Source organism: Pan paniscus, chromosome 22 (genome assembly GCF_029289425.2).
Source record: "Pan paniscus chromosome 22, NHGRI_mPanPan1-v2.0_pri, whole genome shotgun sequence".
Classification (NCBI taxonomy): domain Eukaryota; kingdom Metazoa; phylum Chordata; class Mammalia; order Primates; family Hominidae; genus Pan; species Pan paniscus.
The window spans coordinates 36,424,886-36,446,899 of NC_073271.2; the positions used below are offsets into that span (position 1 = coordinate 36,424,886).

Below are 22,014 nucleotides of genomic sequence, written 5' to 3' on the forward strand. Positions count from 1 at the left end.
TTCATGACTTTGGCTTAGAAAAGGTCATAGCTCTTTAGAAGCTTGGTTATTAATAATAACTGACTTGAAGAGGCTTTTTTTTTTAAGTAAAGTGCTGAAATATGTTACAGTGAGACAAGGGTAGAAAAAGGTAGTCAATATATTTCACAGAACTAAGACTGCCTCTGACAGCACTATCATGGTATCTTGGTAGAAGGAGAGGAGAAGAAAACATAGGTCATTTAATAGATATTGGGATAACTGACTCGATATAGCTAAAAAATATATTGGACCCCAGCTTTACTATATCTGTGAAGCTCAGTGTGGGTTGAAGGCCTAAATGCAAACAGTAAAAATAGAGACATAGAACAAATACAGAAAAAAATAGGAATGCATCTTCATGAGCTCATAAATTTCTTAAACAAGGTCCAAATGAAGACAAAGGCAAAGTTAAAGAGAGAAAAGACAGCCTTGGAAAAGACATTCACAATCATTTCTAAGTAATAAGAGATTCATATTTATACTAAAGAACTACAGCAAAGCAGGAAGAAGGAGCAGGAGTGATAGCAAATGCACAAAGCAATGCATAGATGAAATCCTCAGACATCTCCTGAGAGTATAAAAAGACATTCAAGCACAATAGTAATGAAAAGAAAACAAATTAAAACAAAGAGCTCCTTTACATCAATCAGCTTTGTCACAAATAGAAACACAGGTACCAGGATGCGGGGAACTGGGACCTCTAATGCATAGCTGGTGGTAAAGTAAACTGGTATAGGAATTTTGGAGAGTGGCTATGCAATTATTAGTGAAGTTAAATTCTATGACCTAACAATTCTACTACTGGCCCTCTAGTAATATTAATACTACACATGGACACATTTATAAGCTACCCATGGTAGTATTTGTACAGAGTCAAAGGGCTGGGTGGGGGGCAAACTAAGCATTCACTTTTGTGCTGTTATTGTATATATTTACATGCATGTCTAAATAAGGATGCTAGAAAATTAATTTAAAATAAATATATTAAGTACACATAAGTCTGTGCCTATGAGACAGGGACAAACGATACCAGAATTGGTGGATGGTTGAAAAAAAGGGGGGGCAAGTTAAAATAAAACAAAATAAGGATCTTGCATGGACAGATGATAATGGTGTGGTGTCAGCCAAAAGTTGACAAAACAAAAACAAAATTCACCGTTGGGATTTTTGTTCATGAGTCCCAAACCATGGCTCAACAGTGGGACATGGGCTGCAACTAGGCGTTCTTGTCTTCAGGACAGAGGTGGCACTCTCATTCCCCTCTTTTATTCATTAGAAAATGCCCAGAGGGCTATGTTTCATTGAGATAAAATAGACACATCAGTGTGTCCTTCAAAGGAAAGGAGCTGCTGAACTCTGTTGCATACAAAGTATTTAAACAAATGGGGATGCTAGAGATGGTTAGCCAGGAAGACAAAGCTTAGTCTTTTGCACGATTGGGAGCTTTATGTGGAGAAACGGGGAACTATTTAGTGTTGCTCTAGAGGGAATATTCGAACCAGAAAGAAGAGAAGAGCTAGAGAAGGCATATTTGTATGTATCTCTATTTGTATGTATGTCAGACAGAGGAAGAACTGTCTGACAATCACAGCCATGTAGAAACAGAAAGGGCTGAGAGCTTAGTGAACCACTGCACAGACCGTGCAGGAAGAGTCTAGAAAAATGTGGGGTACAGTCCAGGGGCATGTTGAATATCACATGGGAGGCTGGTCTAGATGAACTTCAAGTTGATTTATAGCCCTAAGATTCTAAGGGTCTATAATTGTATCATGCATTTATATATCTGTAACCACATATATATGTACTTATATATAACATACATATATAACTATATGTATATTTATATTTGTGTTTTATATTTATATATCTTTATATTTAAAATATAATGCATATAAATGTTATATAGGTGTATGAAGTACACAATTTTATTGAATTTATATATTTAAACAATTTACGTGTGTTTTGAGTCAATGCATATAAAAGATCCTACTGCATGGTTCTGAATAATTGAGAGTTGTTATTTCTGACTTAAAATGTCATTATCACGGCATTATTTTTAGCACTGTCAGAGTTTTTCCCTGTGGTGGGTGCACATACGTGTGTGTATTTGCAGATTAATTATGAATTAGGCAGCAAAAGTGTTAGTAATTTGCTTGGCATTCTTTTTCCTTTCTTATCTCTACATAATTCTCTCCTTCTCTAAGTTTCCCATGTTCAGCAAGTGCAACAAGTATTATAACACATAATTCATCTTGCAATTTAAACTAAATAAAAGAATTGTATTCTTATATGTTGATTTTGTATCCTGCAACTTTACTGAATTGGTTTATTACTTCTAATCCTTTTTGGTGGTGTCTTAGGGTTTTCTATATATATGGTCATGTCATTTGCAAACAAGTTAATTTCTTCCTTTCCAATTTGAATTATCTGAATGCCTTGTATTTCTTTCTCTTGCCTAATTGCTTTGGCTGAGACTTCCAGTGCCATGTTGAATGGAAGTGGCAAGAGTGTGCATCTTTTTTTTTTTGTTCAGAATCTTAAGGAAAAGCTTCCAACTTCTCTCCATTGAGTACAATGTTAGCTGTAGGTTTGTCATGTATGGCCTTTATTATGTTGAGGAACATTCCTTCTGTATCTAAATTGTTGAGAATATTTATCATGAAAGGATGTTAAATTTTGTCAAGTATTTTTCTACACCTATTGAAATAATCATATGATAAAGCTACAAGGCAAAAATCAGTAGTGCTTGTATACACTAATAGCGAACTATCTGAAAAAAATTAAACAATCTCATTTACAATAGCTACAAAAACTAAAATACTTATGAATAAATTAACCAAGGAGGTGAAAGATCTCTACAGTGATAAGTATAAAACACTGGTGAAAGAAGTTGAGAAAGACAGAAATAAATGGAAATATAACTTGTGTTCATGGATGAAAAGAATTCATATTGTTAAAATGCCCATCTTACCTGAAGTGACCTACAGAGTCAATGTACTTTCTACCAAAATACCAACGACGTTTTTCACAGATATAGAAAAAAAAAATCCTAAAATTCCAATATAACCAAAAAAGAGCCAGAATAGCCAAAGCAATCTTGAGGAAAAAGAACAAAGCTAGAGGCATCACACCACATGACTTCAAAGTATACTACTGAACTATAATAACCAAACAGCATTGTACTTCCATAAAATCATAGACCAATGGACCAGAATGGTAAATCCACACATTTACAGCAAACTGATTTTTAACAAAGGAGCCAAGAGCACACAATGGGGTCTTTTCAGTAAATGGTGTTGGGAAAACTAGATACCCACAAGCAGAAAAATGGAATTGGATCATTAACTTTAATTTATGATGTCTCTAATGCCATATACACAATTAAACTCAAACTGGATTAAAGACTTAAATGGAAGGGCCTAAACTATGACACTACTAGGAGAAAACATAGGGGAAAATCTCCTAACATTGCTCTGGGCAGTGACTTTTGGTTATTACCCCAAAAGCATGGACAACAAACGCAAAAATAGAACAATGGGATTACATCAAACTAAAAAAACTTCTGCACAGCAAAGGAATCAATCACCAGAGTGAATGAAGTGACAACCTATATATAGAAGGAAAGAATATATTTGCAAACCATATATCTGATAAAAGGTTACTATCCAAAATATATAAAGGATTCAAACAATGCAATAGCAAGAAAACAACCTGATTTGAAAATAGGCAAATTGAATGAATATTAAAAAATGGGCAATGAACCTGAATAAACATTTCTCAAAAGAAGACATACAAATGGCTAACAGGTATATAAAAAATGCTCAACATCGCTAGTTACCAGGGAAATGCAAACTAAAACCAAAATGAGGTTATCATCTCACACATGTTAGAATGGCTATTATAAAAAACATGAAAAAAACAAGCATCGGTGAACATGTGGAGAAAAGAGAAGCTTTGTACTGTATTGATAGGAATGCAAGTTATTATACTCACTATAGAAAATAGTATGGAGGTTCCTCAAAACATTAAAAATAGAACCACCATATTTTCTAGCAATCCCATTACTGGGTATACATGAAAAGGATATGAAATCAGTATGTTGAAGAGATATCTACACTTCCATGTTCATTGTGGCATTGTTTACAATAGCCAAGATATGGATTCAAGTGGCTAAATGGTCACCAGCAGATGAATGGATTAAAAAATATATGGTATACATACACAATGGTTGCCAAAAAAAGGGACAAGTTAAAATAAAACAACTGTAATCCCTGCACTTTGGGAGGCCCAGGCAGGCAGATCATGAGGTCAAGAGATTGAGACCATCCTGGTCAATATGGCGAAGCCTTGTCTCCACTAAAAATACAAAAATTAGCTGGGCATAGTGGTGCATGCCTGTAGTCCCAGCTACTTGGGAGGCTGAGGCAGGAGAATCACTTGAACCCAGGAGGCAGAGGATGCAGTGAGCCGAGATCGCGCCACTGCACTCCAGCCTGGCAACAGAGTGAGACTCCGTCTCTAAATAAATAAATAAATAATAAAAATAAAAAATAAAATAAGGACCTTCAGCCTTAAGACTATTCAACCTTAAGAAAGAGTGAGCTGTAGTCCTTTGTGACAATATGGATGAACCTGGAGAGCATTATATTAAGTGAAATAAGCCAGGCACATAAAGGCAAATACCACATCATCTAACTCATATATGCAATCTAAAAAGGTTGATCTTATAGAAGTAGAAAGGAGAATGGTGGTTCCCAAGGGCTGGAGTTACTGGGGAGGTGTGTGTCAAAGGACACAAAATTTCAGGAGGAAAAGTCCAAGAGATCTATTGTACAACATGGTGACTGTAGCTAATAATTTATTGTATTCTTGAAAAATGTTTACAGTGAATGTAAAGTGTTCTCACCACAAACATGATAACTATGTGAGACAACCTATATGTTATTTGATCAGATTTAGTCATTCCACAATGGATATATATTTCAAAACATTATACTATACACAGGAAATACATATCACTTTATTTAAAATGTAAATACATATTATTTTATTTACAATGTAAAAAATCATGTATATACATTTAAAATCAATATGTAATGTAATATATGCAATATATAACATATATTTATGCATATATTTATATATATCAAAATATATTATATTATATGCATATATTTATATATAATAAATTATATATATTATATGCATATATTTATATATGTATTATATAATAAATATATATTATACATACATATACATAGCGTTCTTTCATAATGAAACCAATCTTACACATAGTCTTTTTTTCCCTCCAATTAGGGTAAAGTAATTTGAGATATCGCTTATAAAACACTTAATAAAATGCCATATTTTAAAGAAAGGTGTCTGCTTCGATTTCTAGAATAGAGGAATTTTAAGTCATTCCACCTCCAGGACAAACCTGTCTGAAGGAACCCATAGAAGCTGAGTCCTGCACTCAATTTTGATATCCTACCTCTCTTCTGCAGACACTTGAGAGCATAAACCCCCAGGGTAGCTGAGCCAATGCATCCATTTAAGTATATTGAAGCATGAGTGCTTTCTTGCGTCATTTAAAAAGGGAGGACAGTGAAAGTTCCTACTTCATTAGCTTTCTTTTCTCACATTAGGGTATTAAATTAAAAAGAGAGTATAAATTCTCATTTTAAATAATAAATTAACATAAAAGGATTATACATTTAATACGTTACCATTCTATTTTTCCCCAGGTCTATATTTCTCGTGTATTATTCATAATAGAAGCTCTGCAATTCCCAAGTCGTTGTTGAAAAATAAATATGAAAATATGTGGATGACTGCAGTGTATGGACACACACAAAAGACCCCAGCAAACTGGAGCTTGAGTTAACCATTGCTCCACTTTAATGAGGAACTAAAACGGAAAAATAACCTCAAAATGCTGTCCTTTCCATAAACAATATTGCAAGTAACTCCAGTATCTAGAGAGATAGTAGGAGAAAGTGGAAGAAAGTGACAGATTAAGAATGAAAGACCTTTCCTTGCCAACAGAGTTGGGTTTGGAATTCAGTGGAAGTTGATAGTGCCAAGGTTGGAACAGCTCATGAGCAAATGTCTGAAAGCGGGAGTGGGGAAACTGCCAAGGCTGTTTCTGTGCACAAAGCTGTCCCTCCACCTAGGCGAGATGACATTTGTTCCCAGCCTTTGAAGAATGATGTCATTACAAGACGGCATCCCCGGCCGCTCACCTCGAGGGGAAGGCGAGCAGACACACTCACAGCATTATTTTTAACTCAGCATTCATTTCCCCACTTGCACCAACAGCAATACAGCAAGACATTACGGTGACAGACGAGACACAGCACAGGACAAAAAGCTGCAGGGAAGCAGGATTTTAACGTCAAAATGTGCAGAACAGTGTCCCTGTTGGGCTACAGTACACAAAGTACCACCAACACAAGAGCTGAAAACCCTGGCAGTGACATCTAATTCTCCCTTCAATTTGAAGGAGGACATGGTAAAAAAATTGTGGTACATTAAAATGGGAAATCGCCACAAATATAGAAATGGAATGAAATACGTAAAAGCGAATGTTTCTGTTGTTCTCTGCATTCCTAGCATGGCCATTTCATCTCACTATTGGCAAACATTCACTTTTAAAAATCCTCATAAAATATGACTCTGAAAGCTTGGTGCTTCTTAGACATTTATTTACCTGTAATTTTAACTACCCTTCTCTACGAATTTTTGTTTGCTTTCCTGTCTATTTTTTTAAATCCCCATGGTCTGAAGCCAGAATGGTGATCCACAGGCACTTAAGACCAACCCCGCCATCCAAAGGCTTTCACCAAGACACTCAGGTGCCACATCACTCCTTTCAGCCTCTCCATCTCCCAAGCAAGAGCTTCTGGAGTCCTTTCTCATTCTGACCTGCCCTCTTTCACCAAATCCATTCTCTCCTTTTCCTCTCTCCAATTTAACAAATTCTATCTCTCTTAAATTAGTCCCTCAATATCTTTTGCCCTACATTTTAACATGTTGTCTGTCTTGACTTTTTAAATAGCTTTATTCCTGGGTTCTTTGTATTCATTTCTCCCCACTCCTACCCTGGCTTCCCACTGCAATACGAATTATTCTTCTGAGAGTCACCGCGGGTTGTGTTGGAATCAAAACATCTGCGTTTGAGTCTTGAATGTATTACTGGGTGACTGTGCGCAGCCTCATCTCTCTTCTATTCTTTCCCTGATTATGCTTTATCTACGTTACAGAGTCACTGTATTAATTAAGGTGACACAGATGAAAGTGTTTTGTAAACTATAAAGTTTTATATAAATATAAATAGAAGGTGACATTTTTATCCAGCAGCCAATTAACTTTCCTGGCAGTGTTGATCCCCAGCAATTAGAACACGCAATTAAGCACCGTTCAAGTTCAGTGTGGCACCTAAAATGGGAAAGACAAAGCTTGAAAATGTGTTAAATATAAAACTGCTTGTTAAGTTGAAATGAAGTGAAAGAAGGGACTTTGACTTTTACTTCTGCCTATATGTTTGAAGGCAGCAAACTTGCACTTCTGGATAGTTACATATATTTCAGAACTGCTTAAGCTTCAACCACCATCAATAATAAGCATATTATTTATATCAATCTTTGAAATAAAAAAAATTGCAGGCATATGCTCTAAAATAAGCAAAGGGTTATGACTATTGCCAGGAAAAGACATGATGAACAAATAGTATTGTTTCCAAATATCATCTAAACACATATGCACACACTTTCCGCTATATCCAGTATTTAAAATGAACCTCCTGGGGACAAGATAACAATAATTTGGTTTCCCTGTTAGCAGCATTATTGCCGGGATCAAGTGGGCCACTTCCACTTCCCAAGGAAGCCAATTTTTAAGGCTTCAGGTTTGCTCTTCCAAAATTAGCTGGCTGAAATATTCACTGTGTGGTCTCCCAGGAAAGGTAATGGAGCTGCATTTATATGAACAAAATAAGATAGTCTCTTTCAATCCTAATCCACAGGGAAAGCCAAAATTCTAAGTCTTTTCCTAAAATTTAGCTGATTTCTTATCTCCCTCCCCTAATACTTGGTAACTGAAAATAGTAAAGGTTAATTTTTAAAAAGCCTTGATAAACTACAATCCTGACCATTGGAGTATAATTTAATTTATATATTAATATTTCATTTAAAAACATTTTACTGATCGATCGATTGATTGATTGAGACAGAGTCTTCCCTGTCACCCAGGATGGAGTGCAGTGGTGCTATCTTGGCTCACTGCAAACTCCGCCTCCTGGGTTCAAACCATCCTCCCTCCTCAGCCACCTGAGTAGCTAGGATTACACGTGTGTGCCACCATGCCTGGCTAATTTTTGTATTTTTAGTAGAGACCAGGTTTTGCCATGTTGGCCAGGCTGATCTCAAACTCCTGGCCTCAAGTGAGCCTCCTGCCTCAGTCTCCCAAAGTACTGAGATTAAAATATTTTAAAATGTAAATTTAAATGTTCAGAAGTCATTTATTTAAGACCCTTCTAAGTTCTGAGTAAAGGCTAAGATCGTGAATGGTGTAAAACTGTTACTGTGTTTTGGAAGTAGTTCACCACAGTCTTGCACTCCTGGCCTCAAGCCATTCTTCTGCTTGAGTCTCCGGAGTAGCTGGAGCTACAGCTGCGTACCACATCACACCTAGGCCTCCCAAGTAGCTGGGATTACAGCAGTGAGCCTCTGCACCCGGCTGCTTAAGCAAAGGTAATTTGGGTTCTTGCACCTTGCAACCAATGGGGTCATAGTCAATACATGGATCTGTGCCAATCTGGGAAATCTAAAAATAGATAAACTTACATTTCAAACAGTCCTTGTTTGAATTTTTGTCAGACTTTATTTTCAGATATTTGGTGAAAGGTTCTAATGTGAGCCTGACTGGGGGCTGGGGAAGCCTGTCCATATGAAGTTAAAATCTGCGGTGTGGTGCACAAAGTCCCCTGAGGGTCCTGTTCAGGCCTTGGTGTTGAACATCATCTATTCACTGATGTCACCAGATCTGCAGCCTGGATTCCTGAACTCTACTCTCCCATATCTAATTTCCTACTGACAGCATCCACTTCTTTGTTTAGTGTGTATTTCAACCTCAACACATCGATAACTAGACTCCTAATCGCCTTCCTCAGACCGCTCCACTGCATCTTCTGCTGACTCAGTAGAAAGCAATGCCATTCTTCCTGATACTCAGGCCAGAAGCCTGACCTGATCCGTGATGTCTTTATTTTCCTCACACCTGTATCCAATCACTAGGAAAACTGATTGACTAGACCTTCTAAATAGATCTGGAGTCTGTCTTCTATCCCCCACCTCCTCTGCTCTCCCCCTGGTCCAAGCCACCACCATCTCTCACCTGGATTCACTTTCCAACAGGTCATTCTACTTGTCCCCTTTCCCCGAATAGACCATTCTCAGCACAGGAATCAGATGCGTCCTTCTTCTTCTTTTTTAGAGATGGGGTCTCACTATGTTGCCCAGGCTGGAGTGCAGTGTCTATTCACAGGTGCAAATATAGTGCACCACAACCTCAAACTACTAGACTGGAAGTATTCTCCTGTCTCAGCCTCTGGAGTAGCTGGGACTACAGGCTCGTCCCACCATGCCTGGCTAAAAGCATCCTTTTAAAACCTTAGTCTGGCCATGTGACTTGTCCGTTTAAAGTCATCCAATAAAGCCCCCATCTCACTCAGCAGAAAACCCCATGTCCTGAAAACCGAAGTCCTGATCTAGTAAGTCCCCCGTGAAAAGGTTCTGCTCCTTCTGACTCAGGGCCTTTTAGTGTTTTCTTGTTCACTTGGCTCCCGCCACATCAGCCTCTCTGTTATTCCTCAAGCTTGCCAGGCAAACTCTAGACACTGTGGTTGTATCTCTTCCCTTTACCTAGGATGTCCCTCCCCCAGGTATCCATGAGCTGTCTTGAACCCCTTCACATCTTTGCTCAAAATCTCACTTTTTCCAGGCAGCTTTTCCCGACTATTCTGAAAAATTTTGCAAGCCCCAAATCCCAACAACTGCCATTTCTCTCCAGGCAATAAAATACCACATAAAATAATATTTTCCTTCTTTTGTTTGCAAGTACTTGCAAAGGAGCTGGCAAGTTTTATACTATATGATAAGTATTTAGAAGAAAAGAAGCTCCTGAAGAAAAAATTATTCAATAGAATTATTTCCTAAAATCATAAATATATTGTTTATAAGAGACAATAAATTATTCTTTTGGCCATAAACTAGTTTGAGTTGGTTTCCGTCACTTCAAAAGGATTAAGATGAATACATTCATTTATACTGATCTGGCAAATTTAAAGAATAAATGTTAATGATTCAAAGGGCTTTCGTTTAAATTTATGTCTCCTAAAAATTACATTAAAGTATTATACCTATTTATCCAATGGTCATACTTCTGGAAATTTTTCTTGAAAGAAATAATCTTAAAATCAGACAAAGGCCAATGCATAAAGAAGTTCATTTGATGCCTCATTTGTAATGGTCAAACATTAGAAATAAACTAAATTTTTAGCACTGTATTAGATGTTTTCAAAATGTAGCTCACAGACCTGTAGGGATCCCTGAGACAATTTTAGGTGATTTGTAAGAAGAAAATCGTTTTCATGACAATGCTGAGGTGCTGTTTGCCTTTCTCATGGTGTTGACATTTGCACTGTTGGAGCAAAAGCCATGGTGGGTGAGACTGCTGGGCGTTACCATGAATCCCAGCAGGTACACTAACAGGATGACTATTCATTGTACTGTTTACTGATGCATACTGTGAGTTGGTTTTTTAAAAATGCCAGATTCATTTACAGACACTTGACGAAGCAAGAAACATAACAGTTTTATTACATCTTTACCCTAAAGCTCACGTTATTTTTAATGTTCTATGTCCTGTGTAATAAAATGGGAAGAAGGCACAGTGTTTCCTCTACCTCCTGAGCAGCACGGCTATCTTCAAGCAGAGTATGTCTGTGCTTGCTTGAGTTGCAAATTCGACCAGCTGCTTTTTTTCATGGAATTCCATTTCTTTCTTAAAAGAATGGCTACCTAAAAATGATGGTTATACAGTCTTTTCTATTTGTCAAACAATTTCTTACAGAAAAATGAGCCCATCACTCCTACAATTACAATTGATGGTGTTTATTATAAATAATAAAACTGAATCTTTCAAGAAAGAAGAGAATTTTAGAAAACTTGCATCCATCAGCATGAACTTGACAGTTTACTTGAAGACTTTCTGATGAGATCATGGTAATGTTAGTAGTTGTGATATTTTGATATTGTATAACAAATTGTATCAACACTTGGAAGATCTGTGTAACACAGTGAACCAATCATTTCCAAATGATCAACTTTTTATGTTCCAAAATCATGTGTGGGTAAAACATTCCTTCCAAGGGTATGATAGACCAATGAATTTTAAGATGGCAGAGTACAGAAAATGTGTTGATATGGCATCTGACTATTGCAATGAACCATTAAGATACTGCCATGTTTTAATTCTCTGCATAGTATGGAGTACCATTAGGTGTTTTCTGGTTTATTCACTTGTTTTATTTGTTTATTGTTTGTCTCTCCTGACTGAGAAGAGAGTCAATGAGGGAAAGGACCTTGCAGACCTTTTTCATTGTTGTATTCCTCAGTGTCTAGAGTAGTGCCTGGCATGAAGCAGATGTTCTATAAATGAGGATTAAAGAAATAAACAAAACCGCCAAATAAACCTTTATGCAGCCTGGTTTACCAAGAATGTCTAGTGATTTGAGGAAATTCTCAAGACATATGGTTATTAAAAACCGATTTATAATTATGTGCAGGCATATCTAATATACAATGCACAATACATATTCTATAATATATAATGTAAAGCAATATATATGCCCCATAATAATAATATACACATATTATTATTTCCATGTGTGTGTGTCTGTAGGTGTTCTCAAAAAAGTAAAACTCACAGGGTTGGTGGGAAAATAAGCTTGGGGAAGACCACAGGAAACCTATGCAACTTTGTAACAAGGGCAACTAAAAGCCAATTATTGGTTCCTGGAGAGAGAACTTGGACACCTCCAACAGGCAGCTCAATGTGGCTAGAAGCAACACCCACAGGTTTCGGAAATAGTTTTATAACATATTAGTTCTATTCCTAGGACCCACCTCAGGTAGATTCCTTAGATAATTAAAACAATTTTATTTCATATTCAGCTCAGGAAACTGACTTGTAGAATAGAAGAAATGAGTCTTTCTGAGGGTCTGCCACTACAAAGCTGTGTATCCTTGGATGAGTCTGATCACCTTATTGTTTTTTTCTGGTAAGGAGATTGTAGTCAATTCAAATTGCAGGATCTCTAAAGATTATCCCGACAGGTAGATTCCATGACAGTCCATGTCATGATGTAAAGAATAATTTAATGAGAAAAACGTTCTGTGGCATCCTTTAAACATATAATTTCTATGTTGTTGCTTTGACCTGCTCATCTACAGGAGATAAGACGTTTGTTTGAAATCCTCATCCAATACAGAAAATCCCTTCCAGTGAAGTTCTAAGAGACCTTGCTTTTAGGAGGTTTTAGGAAAAGAAGGTTATTTATTTAAAAATTATCTGAGAGATGACTAGATAACAAAGCTAATGATGTGCTCCTTTTTTTTCTGTTGTAATGTTAACAACACATGCCCTCTGGAAAACCAAGCCAAAATTCCACCTGGAGAGAAAATCAGATCAACTAAAGTTCCTGTGAAGATTCAGTCAGTAGTAAAGAGGACATCTCATGTTCCCTGTCATTCTTCAGCCTGTACAATTATCCTGCTCTAAATAAGCAGATCTTGGATTACCCGACTTCAAATCATTGGTCTGGGAAGTAGTCGGGCTATGGAATGAGTTGTGTGGGAACCAGGAGAACAGGGCTTACCTTTCACGGTCACGTGGACGCTCTGGCTGGTGGAGAGTTGTGGTTGAACCAACACGTTGCACGTGTACTCCCCCTCGTCCACTTCCTTTTGCACATCCGAAAGTTTAAGAGTTCCATTGTTCTCAAATGCCACTTGGCGGTGGTTGAAAGGAAGCAGGTTAGAGTTCTTGTACCATTTAATGGAGTAATACGGATAGCCAATCACACGACAGTGAATGTATGTGTCCCGTCCTGCTATTGCTGTGATGTTTTTCATTGGTCGAATGCTTGCAGGCCCTGGAGAGACACAAAGAAACTCTTGAAAATAATTTAAGGGTACATCTCATGTGGGGAAATGGGTACACTTTTCCTTGAGTTAAAAATGTAGATTATATTCATGTGAGCACATCTTTTTCAGTTAAACAAATGTTTTTGCATGTGGCATTTTCTACAACAAAGGTTTGTCTTTCCTTTTCTTAAATTCAAATGTATAACTGTTAAATACTTTATCTGCTCTTTCTATGAAAGTGTTTTGAATTAAAAATTACAAGATAAAAGACAATTTAATTAATAGAATGTAACTAGTCTACACTGGACAATCATGCACTTTTGGTGAACACACTGGCAGCAATTGATCAATTGTTTAACTCTCTCTGTAAAATCTAGGACGACGATGGAGGTTACACCACGTTGCAGCATGAATGTAAGTTTAATACCATGTACATGAAGGTTTACCATGAATGTGGAAGAACCGAAGAGAAGGAGAAGGGAAAGGGCATGCAGAGCATAAACCAGGAAAGGAAACATCAGGTGAACAGATCTAGAGTAAAAAAGAACAAGCTGACTACAGAAACCAAAATGCCATTTCCAACATTAACCCAGTCAGTGCCATTCCTGAGTAGGAAGGAGAGGGTAGGAAATGGGAAGCAACAGTTAATCCGCTCTGGCATTCCAAGACCCAGCTCGGTGCATGCAGAAATCTTCTTCTCCACTACAATGAGTTATGTGTGTTTTTTTGAGGAGCTGATTTGACAAGCACCTCTTACGTTTATTCGAGCCTGGTACAGGACGACTCCCGCCGAGTTGTTGGCAGTGCAGCGGTAGACTCCCCCGTCCCGGACCTGGGAGCTGGAGATGTTCAGGTAGCTGACCACGTTCCCCTCCGACGTGATCATCTGGCTGATGCGGTGACTGCCACCCTTGAGAATCGGGTCGTCGTCCAGGGTCCACGTGATCGTGGGCAAAGGTGTTCCCTTTACGTTGCACATAAGAGAAACCGGCTCTGCTGGACTCACCACCTTTTCACTAAAGGCAGAAATAATTTTGGGAGTTCCATCTGCAGGAAAACAAATTATGGAAGAAAGTGGCACATACAAATAATTAAACAACTTCCAAGTATATGTCTTTAATGTCTAGGAGGTAGATGTCGTAGTTGTTAAACATTACCAAAAAGGTCTGGTTTTACTGATAAAGCAAAACGTTAATCAGAACAAGAGTTCACTGTTTTCAAAACAGGTAAGCACAGCGTTAGCAAGCTTTCATCAACTGTTTCTGATTGACTATAGTTAATCAGACTATATAGTTGTTTCATCAACTATATTTCCTGATTGACTTAAGAGGAATGGTAATACAACTCAGATGTTTGGGTTAAACAATGAGAGCTCCTAAGAAGTCTTTAATTTAAAACTGATGTTTCCTCACACAAAGTTATAAACAGAGGGAAAATCCACACCCGCTCACTCCCACAAACACTTTATCTGTTAGGTTGGTGCAAAAGTGATTGCAAAAAGTAATGGCAAAAACAGCAATTACTTTTGTACCAACCTAATACTTCCTCAAGTTATTTGGGGTTTTCTCACTAGGGAATTGTTTACAGGAATAAAGGAAACTACTGAGAGATTGATGACCTCATCTGCATCATTTTCTCATAAGAAATCCTCTTTTAATAACTTTAATTACAAATAGTAATTGCATGCAAACTTCCATGAAGTCTCTGAGAATGGGTAGAAGCTAAATAAAGTTTGTATTAAATGCCGTGTATTAAAAACCTCTAAAGATATCTTAAGTAGGGTACTTAAGCATGTTTTAAATCTCTCTAATAGTATCTTAAGTAGGCTGGCCATATAATTTAACATCCAACCTGGGACACTTTTGAGGCTGAAACAGAAATGACTAATAATTATGCCAAGAGAACAGGCATGACCCAGAACTATCGCAGGCAAACTAGGATCTTAATCTTAGAGAAGTCTCCATAGAAATTTTCAGTATGTTTACATAGATCAAATTTTCATATTCCATTATTTTTCTATCATCCATATGTTTTTTTCCCTTATTATATAGTAATAGTTACAAATGCATGTTTCTTTTATATATGTTTTTCCATTTATAAAAAGAAATACATGCATATTAAAGGAAATGTATGAAAATCAGAAGAAAAGTTACCAATAGGTCAGCCAGCCTCAGGCATACAAATCAACACTGTGACACATTTTTTCTAGGCATAAGTGGGTCATTTTGACATAATTGCAATCACAAGCCACAGGATTTCTGAGTCTGGTAAGAGACCTTGCTGGAGGGGACATTTTTTGTTTTTTAAAAGAATTTTTGTGTTCAATTAAAGGGTTGTCCCATAATGAAAGATAAGAATGAGTAGATTTTTTTTAGTTTTTAATTTTTATTATAAAAGTAATGTATCTCCATTGTTGAATATCTTTTTTGTTGAAAATTGGAAAGTATTATGAACAAAAAGAAAGGAGGCAAGCAAAATTTAGGATAGCTTGCAATTCCATCAGGGAAAGGTGACAGTTAATGGTTAATAGTACCAGACACCTTTGAGGAAAGTGCCACTCATTCCCCCAGAACCTTGGGGCCTAGTTCTTGGCCAGGGAGGCCAGTTATGTAGGGTCTTCATGGTGATGGGGCTGTGCTGCAGCTCTTCCCTCCACCCGCTACTCCTTCCCAAATTCCTGAATCTCACTTCTTCATTCCAGCTCATGTTTCAGGTGGCTGGAGAAGTCCCTGGAGTTTGTTTCCTCCAGGCTATGCTCATAAGTAGCATATTGCAGTGTCCTTGGGTTGTAAGCATTTTGTCTGTTACTATCAGAGATGAAAAAGACAACTTTAAAATATTAAAATGAAAAATTGATGCTTTTGTCTTTAACGCACTGCAGACGTTGCCTCATCACATCCTGTGTTTAATTTTACAGAGAAGTTAGATGTCATCATGATTGCTATTCATTGTCCATGATCAGTCATTAATGCTTAGGAGTACTGGAGTTATTTCACGTGTCCTTTATAATTCCATGGTTTTTGTAAAATGTGTTTAGCTGTAGATTTCTTTTCACTGGTTTTTACATTAAGCTCTGAAAACTCAAATGTTTAGAAAAGTGTTCTTCAGTTATACTTCTCTTTTTGTAGGTAAATTTTACATACAGTGAAATATACAGATCTTAAGTGTACAGCTTAGTTTTGCTAAATATATACACACCAGAGTAACCACCAAAACGATCAAGATATAAAACATTTCCATTACCAAAATTCCTTAAGTGCTCCTTTCAATAAATCCACATCCAACAGAGATCACTGCTCTGATTCCTCTTAGGATGTGCTGGTTTTGCCTGTGCTTGAGCTTAGAAGAAACATAAAAATAGAGTATGCATGCTTTATATGTGCATATATTTCATCATAATCAGAGTACACTTAGAATATAATTAGAAGATGTAACTTTGGAACAGTACTATTATCTAACTCACTGTCTACAGCAAAATTCTGTCGATTGACCGCTAGTATCCCTCGTCACTGTTTTTTTCCAGCGCAGTCCGTATCACCCATTATTTATGTTTCATGTCATTTCAGCCTTTTTTCATCTGGAACATTCTTCAGCCTCTTTTCTGTTTCTTGACTTTTACATTTTTGAAGAGTAATTTTGTAGTCAGTTGCTGAAATTGGGTTTGTCTCATATTTCCTCATGACTAAACGCAGGTTGTATATTTTTCCCAGAAATACCATGGAAGGCATGTGTTTTAAGTGCCTATTGGCCATCCGTGTGTTTCCTTTAGTGGGTGTCTGCTCAAATCTTTGGCCATTGTTATATTAGACTGTTTGCCTTTTTGTTTTTGATTTGTTGTGGAATACAACAAATTTAAATCTTTATGTATTTGAAATACAAGGAAATATATATATAGTATCTATGTCAGATATCTTATAATGATCTGATACATTTGTCAGATTCCTATAGAGATTATATATAATATCTGTCAACATATATATGACACATATATTTGTGTGTGTATAAAATATTTTATCCCAGTCTGTGGTTGCCTTTTTCTTTTCTTAATAATGTATTTGTGTTGACATTTAATGCTTTCTGTGTCCTACGAAATCGTCACCTATTCGCAAATCATGAAGAATTATTCTGTTTTCTTTTGGAGACTGTGTTGCTTTATACTTTATATTCAATCCTATACGGATAGCAACTTAATTTTGTGTGGATATGAAGTGTGATATAGGGATTAATACTCATTTTTTTTGCCATACATTTATTGAGTTGTTTCAGTGTTAATTTGTTGAAAAGGTACATATAGTATGTGTATATGTGTGTGTGTGTGTGTGTGTATATATATATATATATATATTTTTTTTTTTTTTTGAGACAGTGTCTCTCTCTCTGTTGTCCTTGGTGTGGCACGATCTCCCAAGTAGCTGGGACTGCAGGTGCACACCACTATGCCTTTTTTTTTTTTTTTTTTTTTTGTAAAGATGAAGTTTTGCCATGTTTCCCAGGCTGGCCTCAAACTCCTGGGCTAAAGGCCTCAGCCTCCCAAAGTGCTAGGATTACAGGCACAAGCCACCATGCCCCAGTTTTGCTTGAAATCACATTAATCATTTTAGAGAGAATTGTTAACTTAAGAATATTTAGTTTTCTAATCCTTGAATATGGTATATCTTTTCAATTTTTTAGGTTATTTCAAATTTTATATTAGCAGAGTTTTGTATTTTTGTATGTTGAAATCTTTCACATTTGTTTAAAATATATTCCTATCTTATGTTTTATGTTATTATAAAGTTTCAAAATATTAGTTTACAATTGTTTGTTCTGAGTATATAGAAATAAAATTGCATTTTGTATATCATTCTTATATCCAATGACTTTTTAAACTCTCTTTTAGAAATTGCTTTATTGTTTTCTTGGCATATTCTTTGTAAACAACAATGCCTGTAATTAAGACAGCTGAAATTTTTCCTTTCCAAACTCCATCCATTTTATTTCTACTCAAGCCTAACTAGGGCTGCTAGTATAATGTTGAATGGAAGTGGTGGATGTGGGCATCCTTGATTTGGTCTCAATCTTAAAAGAAAAACATTTACTGTTTAACCAGGAAGTATGATTTTAGCTGTAGATTGTTCAGGATGCCACTCATTAGGTCAAGGAAGCTCTCTCGAGTCTCTAGTTTGCTAGAAATTCTTTATGCTGAATGGATGCAAGTTTCATCAAATGATTTTTTCTGTATATATTGAGATAATCAATTGGATTTGCTCCCTTATTCTATTAATATAGTGACTTACACGGATTAGATTTTTAATGTTCTTCCAATCTTGCATTATAAGATAAGCTCCAATTGATTTACACACACACACACACACATCGATATGTATATCGATGTGTGTGTGTATATGTTTTAAATTATGTCTACTAAAAGTTAAGATTGCAGTACTTTATGTGAAATGTAAGAACCTTGCAACAAATAATTCTGCCCTTTGTGTTATTACATCTATTATATTAACTCTATAATAAAGTGTTATTTTTACTTTATTTTATTTATTATTATTTTATTTCATTTTAATTTATTTTATTTTTTATTTTATTATTTTATTTTATTTTATATTTTATTTTATATTTTATTTTATTTATTTTATTTATTTATTTTTATTTTATATTTTATTTATTTTATTTTATTTTATTTTATTTTAATTTAATTTTATTTTATTTTTAGAGATGGAGTCTCACTCTGTCGCCCAGGCTGGAGTGCAGTAGCAGGATCTCGGCTCACTGCAACCTCCACCTCCTGGGTTCAAGCTGTTCTCCTGCCTCTGCCTGGGATTACAGGCACGTGCCACCACACCTGGCTAGTTTTTGTATTTTTAGCAGAGACAGGATTTTGCCATGTTGGCCAGGCTGGTCTCAAACTCCTGACCTTGAGTGAGCCGCCTGTCTCGGCTTCCTAAAATGCTGGGATTACAGGCGTGAGCCACAGCACATGGCCAACTGTGGTAATTTTATAATGTTATAATCATCAATTGTTTAAAGAAATTAAAAAAGAAAACACAATTTTGCTAAATATTTACTAATATATTTACCATTTCTCATGGTATTTGTTCTTATAGATATGTCTCCATTTTATGTTCCATTTCTGTTCCATGTTATCTATATCCTGTAGATATAAATGTCCATTCTCTATATCCAGCATGACTTCATTTATCATTTATTAATGTGCAGGGCTGCTGACATCATATTCTTTCACCTTTTCATTACTGAAAATATCTTTATTTTGCCTTAATTTTTAAAGCCTGTTGTTGTTGGGTTTTTTGCTACAGAAGTCTGCGTTGGCAGGGCTTGTGTCTTTGTTTTTCATTTTCTTTTCAACATTTTAAAGATGTTGCTCCATTGTCTCCTGTCCTCCAAAATATCCGATGAATCATCTACCATTTGTTATTGATGTCCTCTTTATGTAATATTTTTCCTCCCTCAGATTTTTAAGTTTTTCTCTTTATCTTCGGTTTTCAGCAGCTTAACTCTGACGTACTGACATAGAATTTTCTTTGTGTTTATTTTTGGAGTTTGCTGAGTTTCTTAGATCTGCAACCTTACTTTTATACCAAAGTTGATAAAACTAAGGTCATTATCTCTGAATACTTTTTTCTTCTGCATTCCGTATCTCCTATTTTTCTGGGCCTCTAGTCATATGTGTCTGTCACGTTATCTGATGATGTCCTACTTGTCACTGAAGCTCTAATCATTTTCTTTGCAGTCTTCTTTCTCTCCATGCTTCAGATTGAATAATTTTCAAGTTCACTGATACTTTCTTCTTCCTTCTCTAATCTTGTATTAAAGCAAATATGGTGATTTTTTTTCATTTCTATGGATTCTTTTCTACAGTTTCAATTTCTCTGTTGGTCTTTCCCATACGTTCACTCTTTCAGTCCACATTTTCCTGTAAGCTTTTGAACATATTTTAAATAGCATCTGTAAAGTCCTTGTCTGCCAGTTCTAACATCTGGGTCCTCTCATGACTTGTTTCTATCGTTTGCTTTGTCTTTTGTCCTTTGGGTGCAGAGTCCTGTTTTTTGTATGTCTCATTATTTTTATTGCACATTTGCATTCTCACTCCCCATTTTTGGAGTTCAGATGTGTCCTCAGTGGAAGAGGACACTCCCCAATTTGATTTTGGTGTCTCTCAAATGTCTATATATACTTTTGCTTTTCCCAAAGTTTCTTGTTTTTATCATCTTGGGAGTTAGTCTGATATATGCTATTTTACCATTCCCAGAACTGGAAACTTTTATTATTCTTTTTTAAAATCATTCCATTTTTCAGGTATTGTGGTTTTATCCTGAACTTATAATTATTAAATTCCATTTTATAGCCTAATAGGAAATATTCTCAGATTCTCCATTGTATCTATCCTCAGTCCTAGTTCACAGTATTGCAAATTTTTATAATTTTACTTTAATCCATCGCTATTTCAGTGAGAATAATGGGAGTGTTTTTGTTTTCCAGAGGAAATTAGCCAGACACTCTTTTAAAGCAGGTACTAGATATGTATTTGTAATTCCATTTCTGCTTTCTTTGCTACATTAGCACTGTCATCTCTCAGAAGAGAAAAAAAATAAAGTGAAGCTTCTTGTCCTGAATGGAAGCTGACATGCGACAAATAAATCTGCGAGTGTGCTGGCAGTGCGCCTCGGCCCCCTTTTTAGTTCAAGTGACAGGCTCTTTTGGAGATGAAAGCAGACATTATTTTCCCAGGGAGACCTGAGTGTCTTTGAAATCTTTCTTGCTGTCACTCTGATAACCTGAACTCTTCTGACATCATTATGGATCATCAATATGGTCTTTAGGTTTTCTTAGTTGCACCAAATGGTTGCCGAGGTAACTGGGCCTAGACAGGTAATTTCTCCTTTTTCTACAAAGAATCTAAAAATAGTGACTATGTAAGGACTAGAGTGCATCATCATTAGCAAACTGGTTCTGCACAAATTGATTACTTTCTGCACTTAATTATTATACGGAACACAGTGTCAGGCATTTAATATGAATACCATGCCTTCAGCTAATTTCACCTCTGCTTTAAAAATCTCACTGTCTGCAATGAAACGATTGAATCAAAATAGGAATCTCATTGCTAAACCTGCTACTTCTTAAAAAATTAGCTAAGGTTAAAAAAGAATGACAGAAATATGGTCTTATAATCAAGATATATTTAAACTTACTTTCATATATTAGTGTGTTTTCTTTGTACTCCCTTTAGGCTATATCAAAATCATTTTATTATTTTAATCAATTGATATCAGATGAATTTTAAATTATATATGGACATAATTTCCAACAAGACACACAAATACATAGATAGAAGCTAATTCAATCAGGTAGTGATAAATATATGTTGCCTGTGATAGCTTCTTTCTCTGGCTGACTGATAAGCTTTAAGATTTAGTATGCAGTAACCAGTTAAAAAAAAAAGCAAACTGTATCACATATCCAAAACCTGTTATTGTACCACAAAATAATTCCTCACAAATTTCATTTACTTAAATCTTAGAACATTTGGATGGAACTAGGGACAACTGCACCAAACAGATGCCATATTTTCATTCTACCAACCACTGTACTGACATTTTGCTCTGCATTTTCAATCTGAAGTTGTACTTCTCCACTGGAGGCTATTGCCCCCACCCCACCCAGCAAACACCTGGCAATGTCTGGTGACATTTTTGGTTGTAACAACTTGGAGGAAGGTGCTCCTAGCATACATCTAGTGGAAAGGCGCCAGAGATGCTGCTAAAGATCCTACAACACA

At 36.1% G+C, this 22,014-nt stretch overlaps 1 protein-coding gene across 3 annotated transcripts in view; it reads right to left on the reverse strand.

Annotated features, from left to right (window-relative positions):
* DSCAM (DS cell adhesion molecule) overlaps nucleotides 1-22,014 on the reverse strand; it is an 827,811-nt gene that overhangs the window by 313,811 nt on the left and 491,986 nt on the right. For all 3 annotated transcript variants that reach the window (XM_034948080.3, XM_063601284.1, XM_063601283.1), the window contains exons 7-8: nucleotides 13,977-14,273; nucleotides 12,959-13,234 (exon numbers count right to left, since the gene is read on the reverse strand). In XM_034948080.3, the coding sequence (XP_034803971.3) occupies nucleotides 12,959-13,234; nucleotides 13,977-14,273 (573 nt within the window). The remainder of the gene's footprint in view (nucleotides 1-12,958; nucleotides 13,235-13,976; nucleotides 14,274-22,014) is intronic.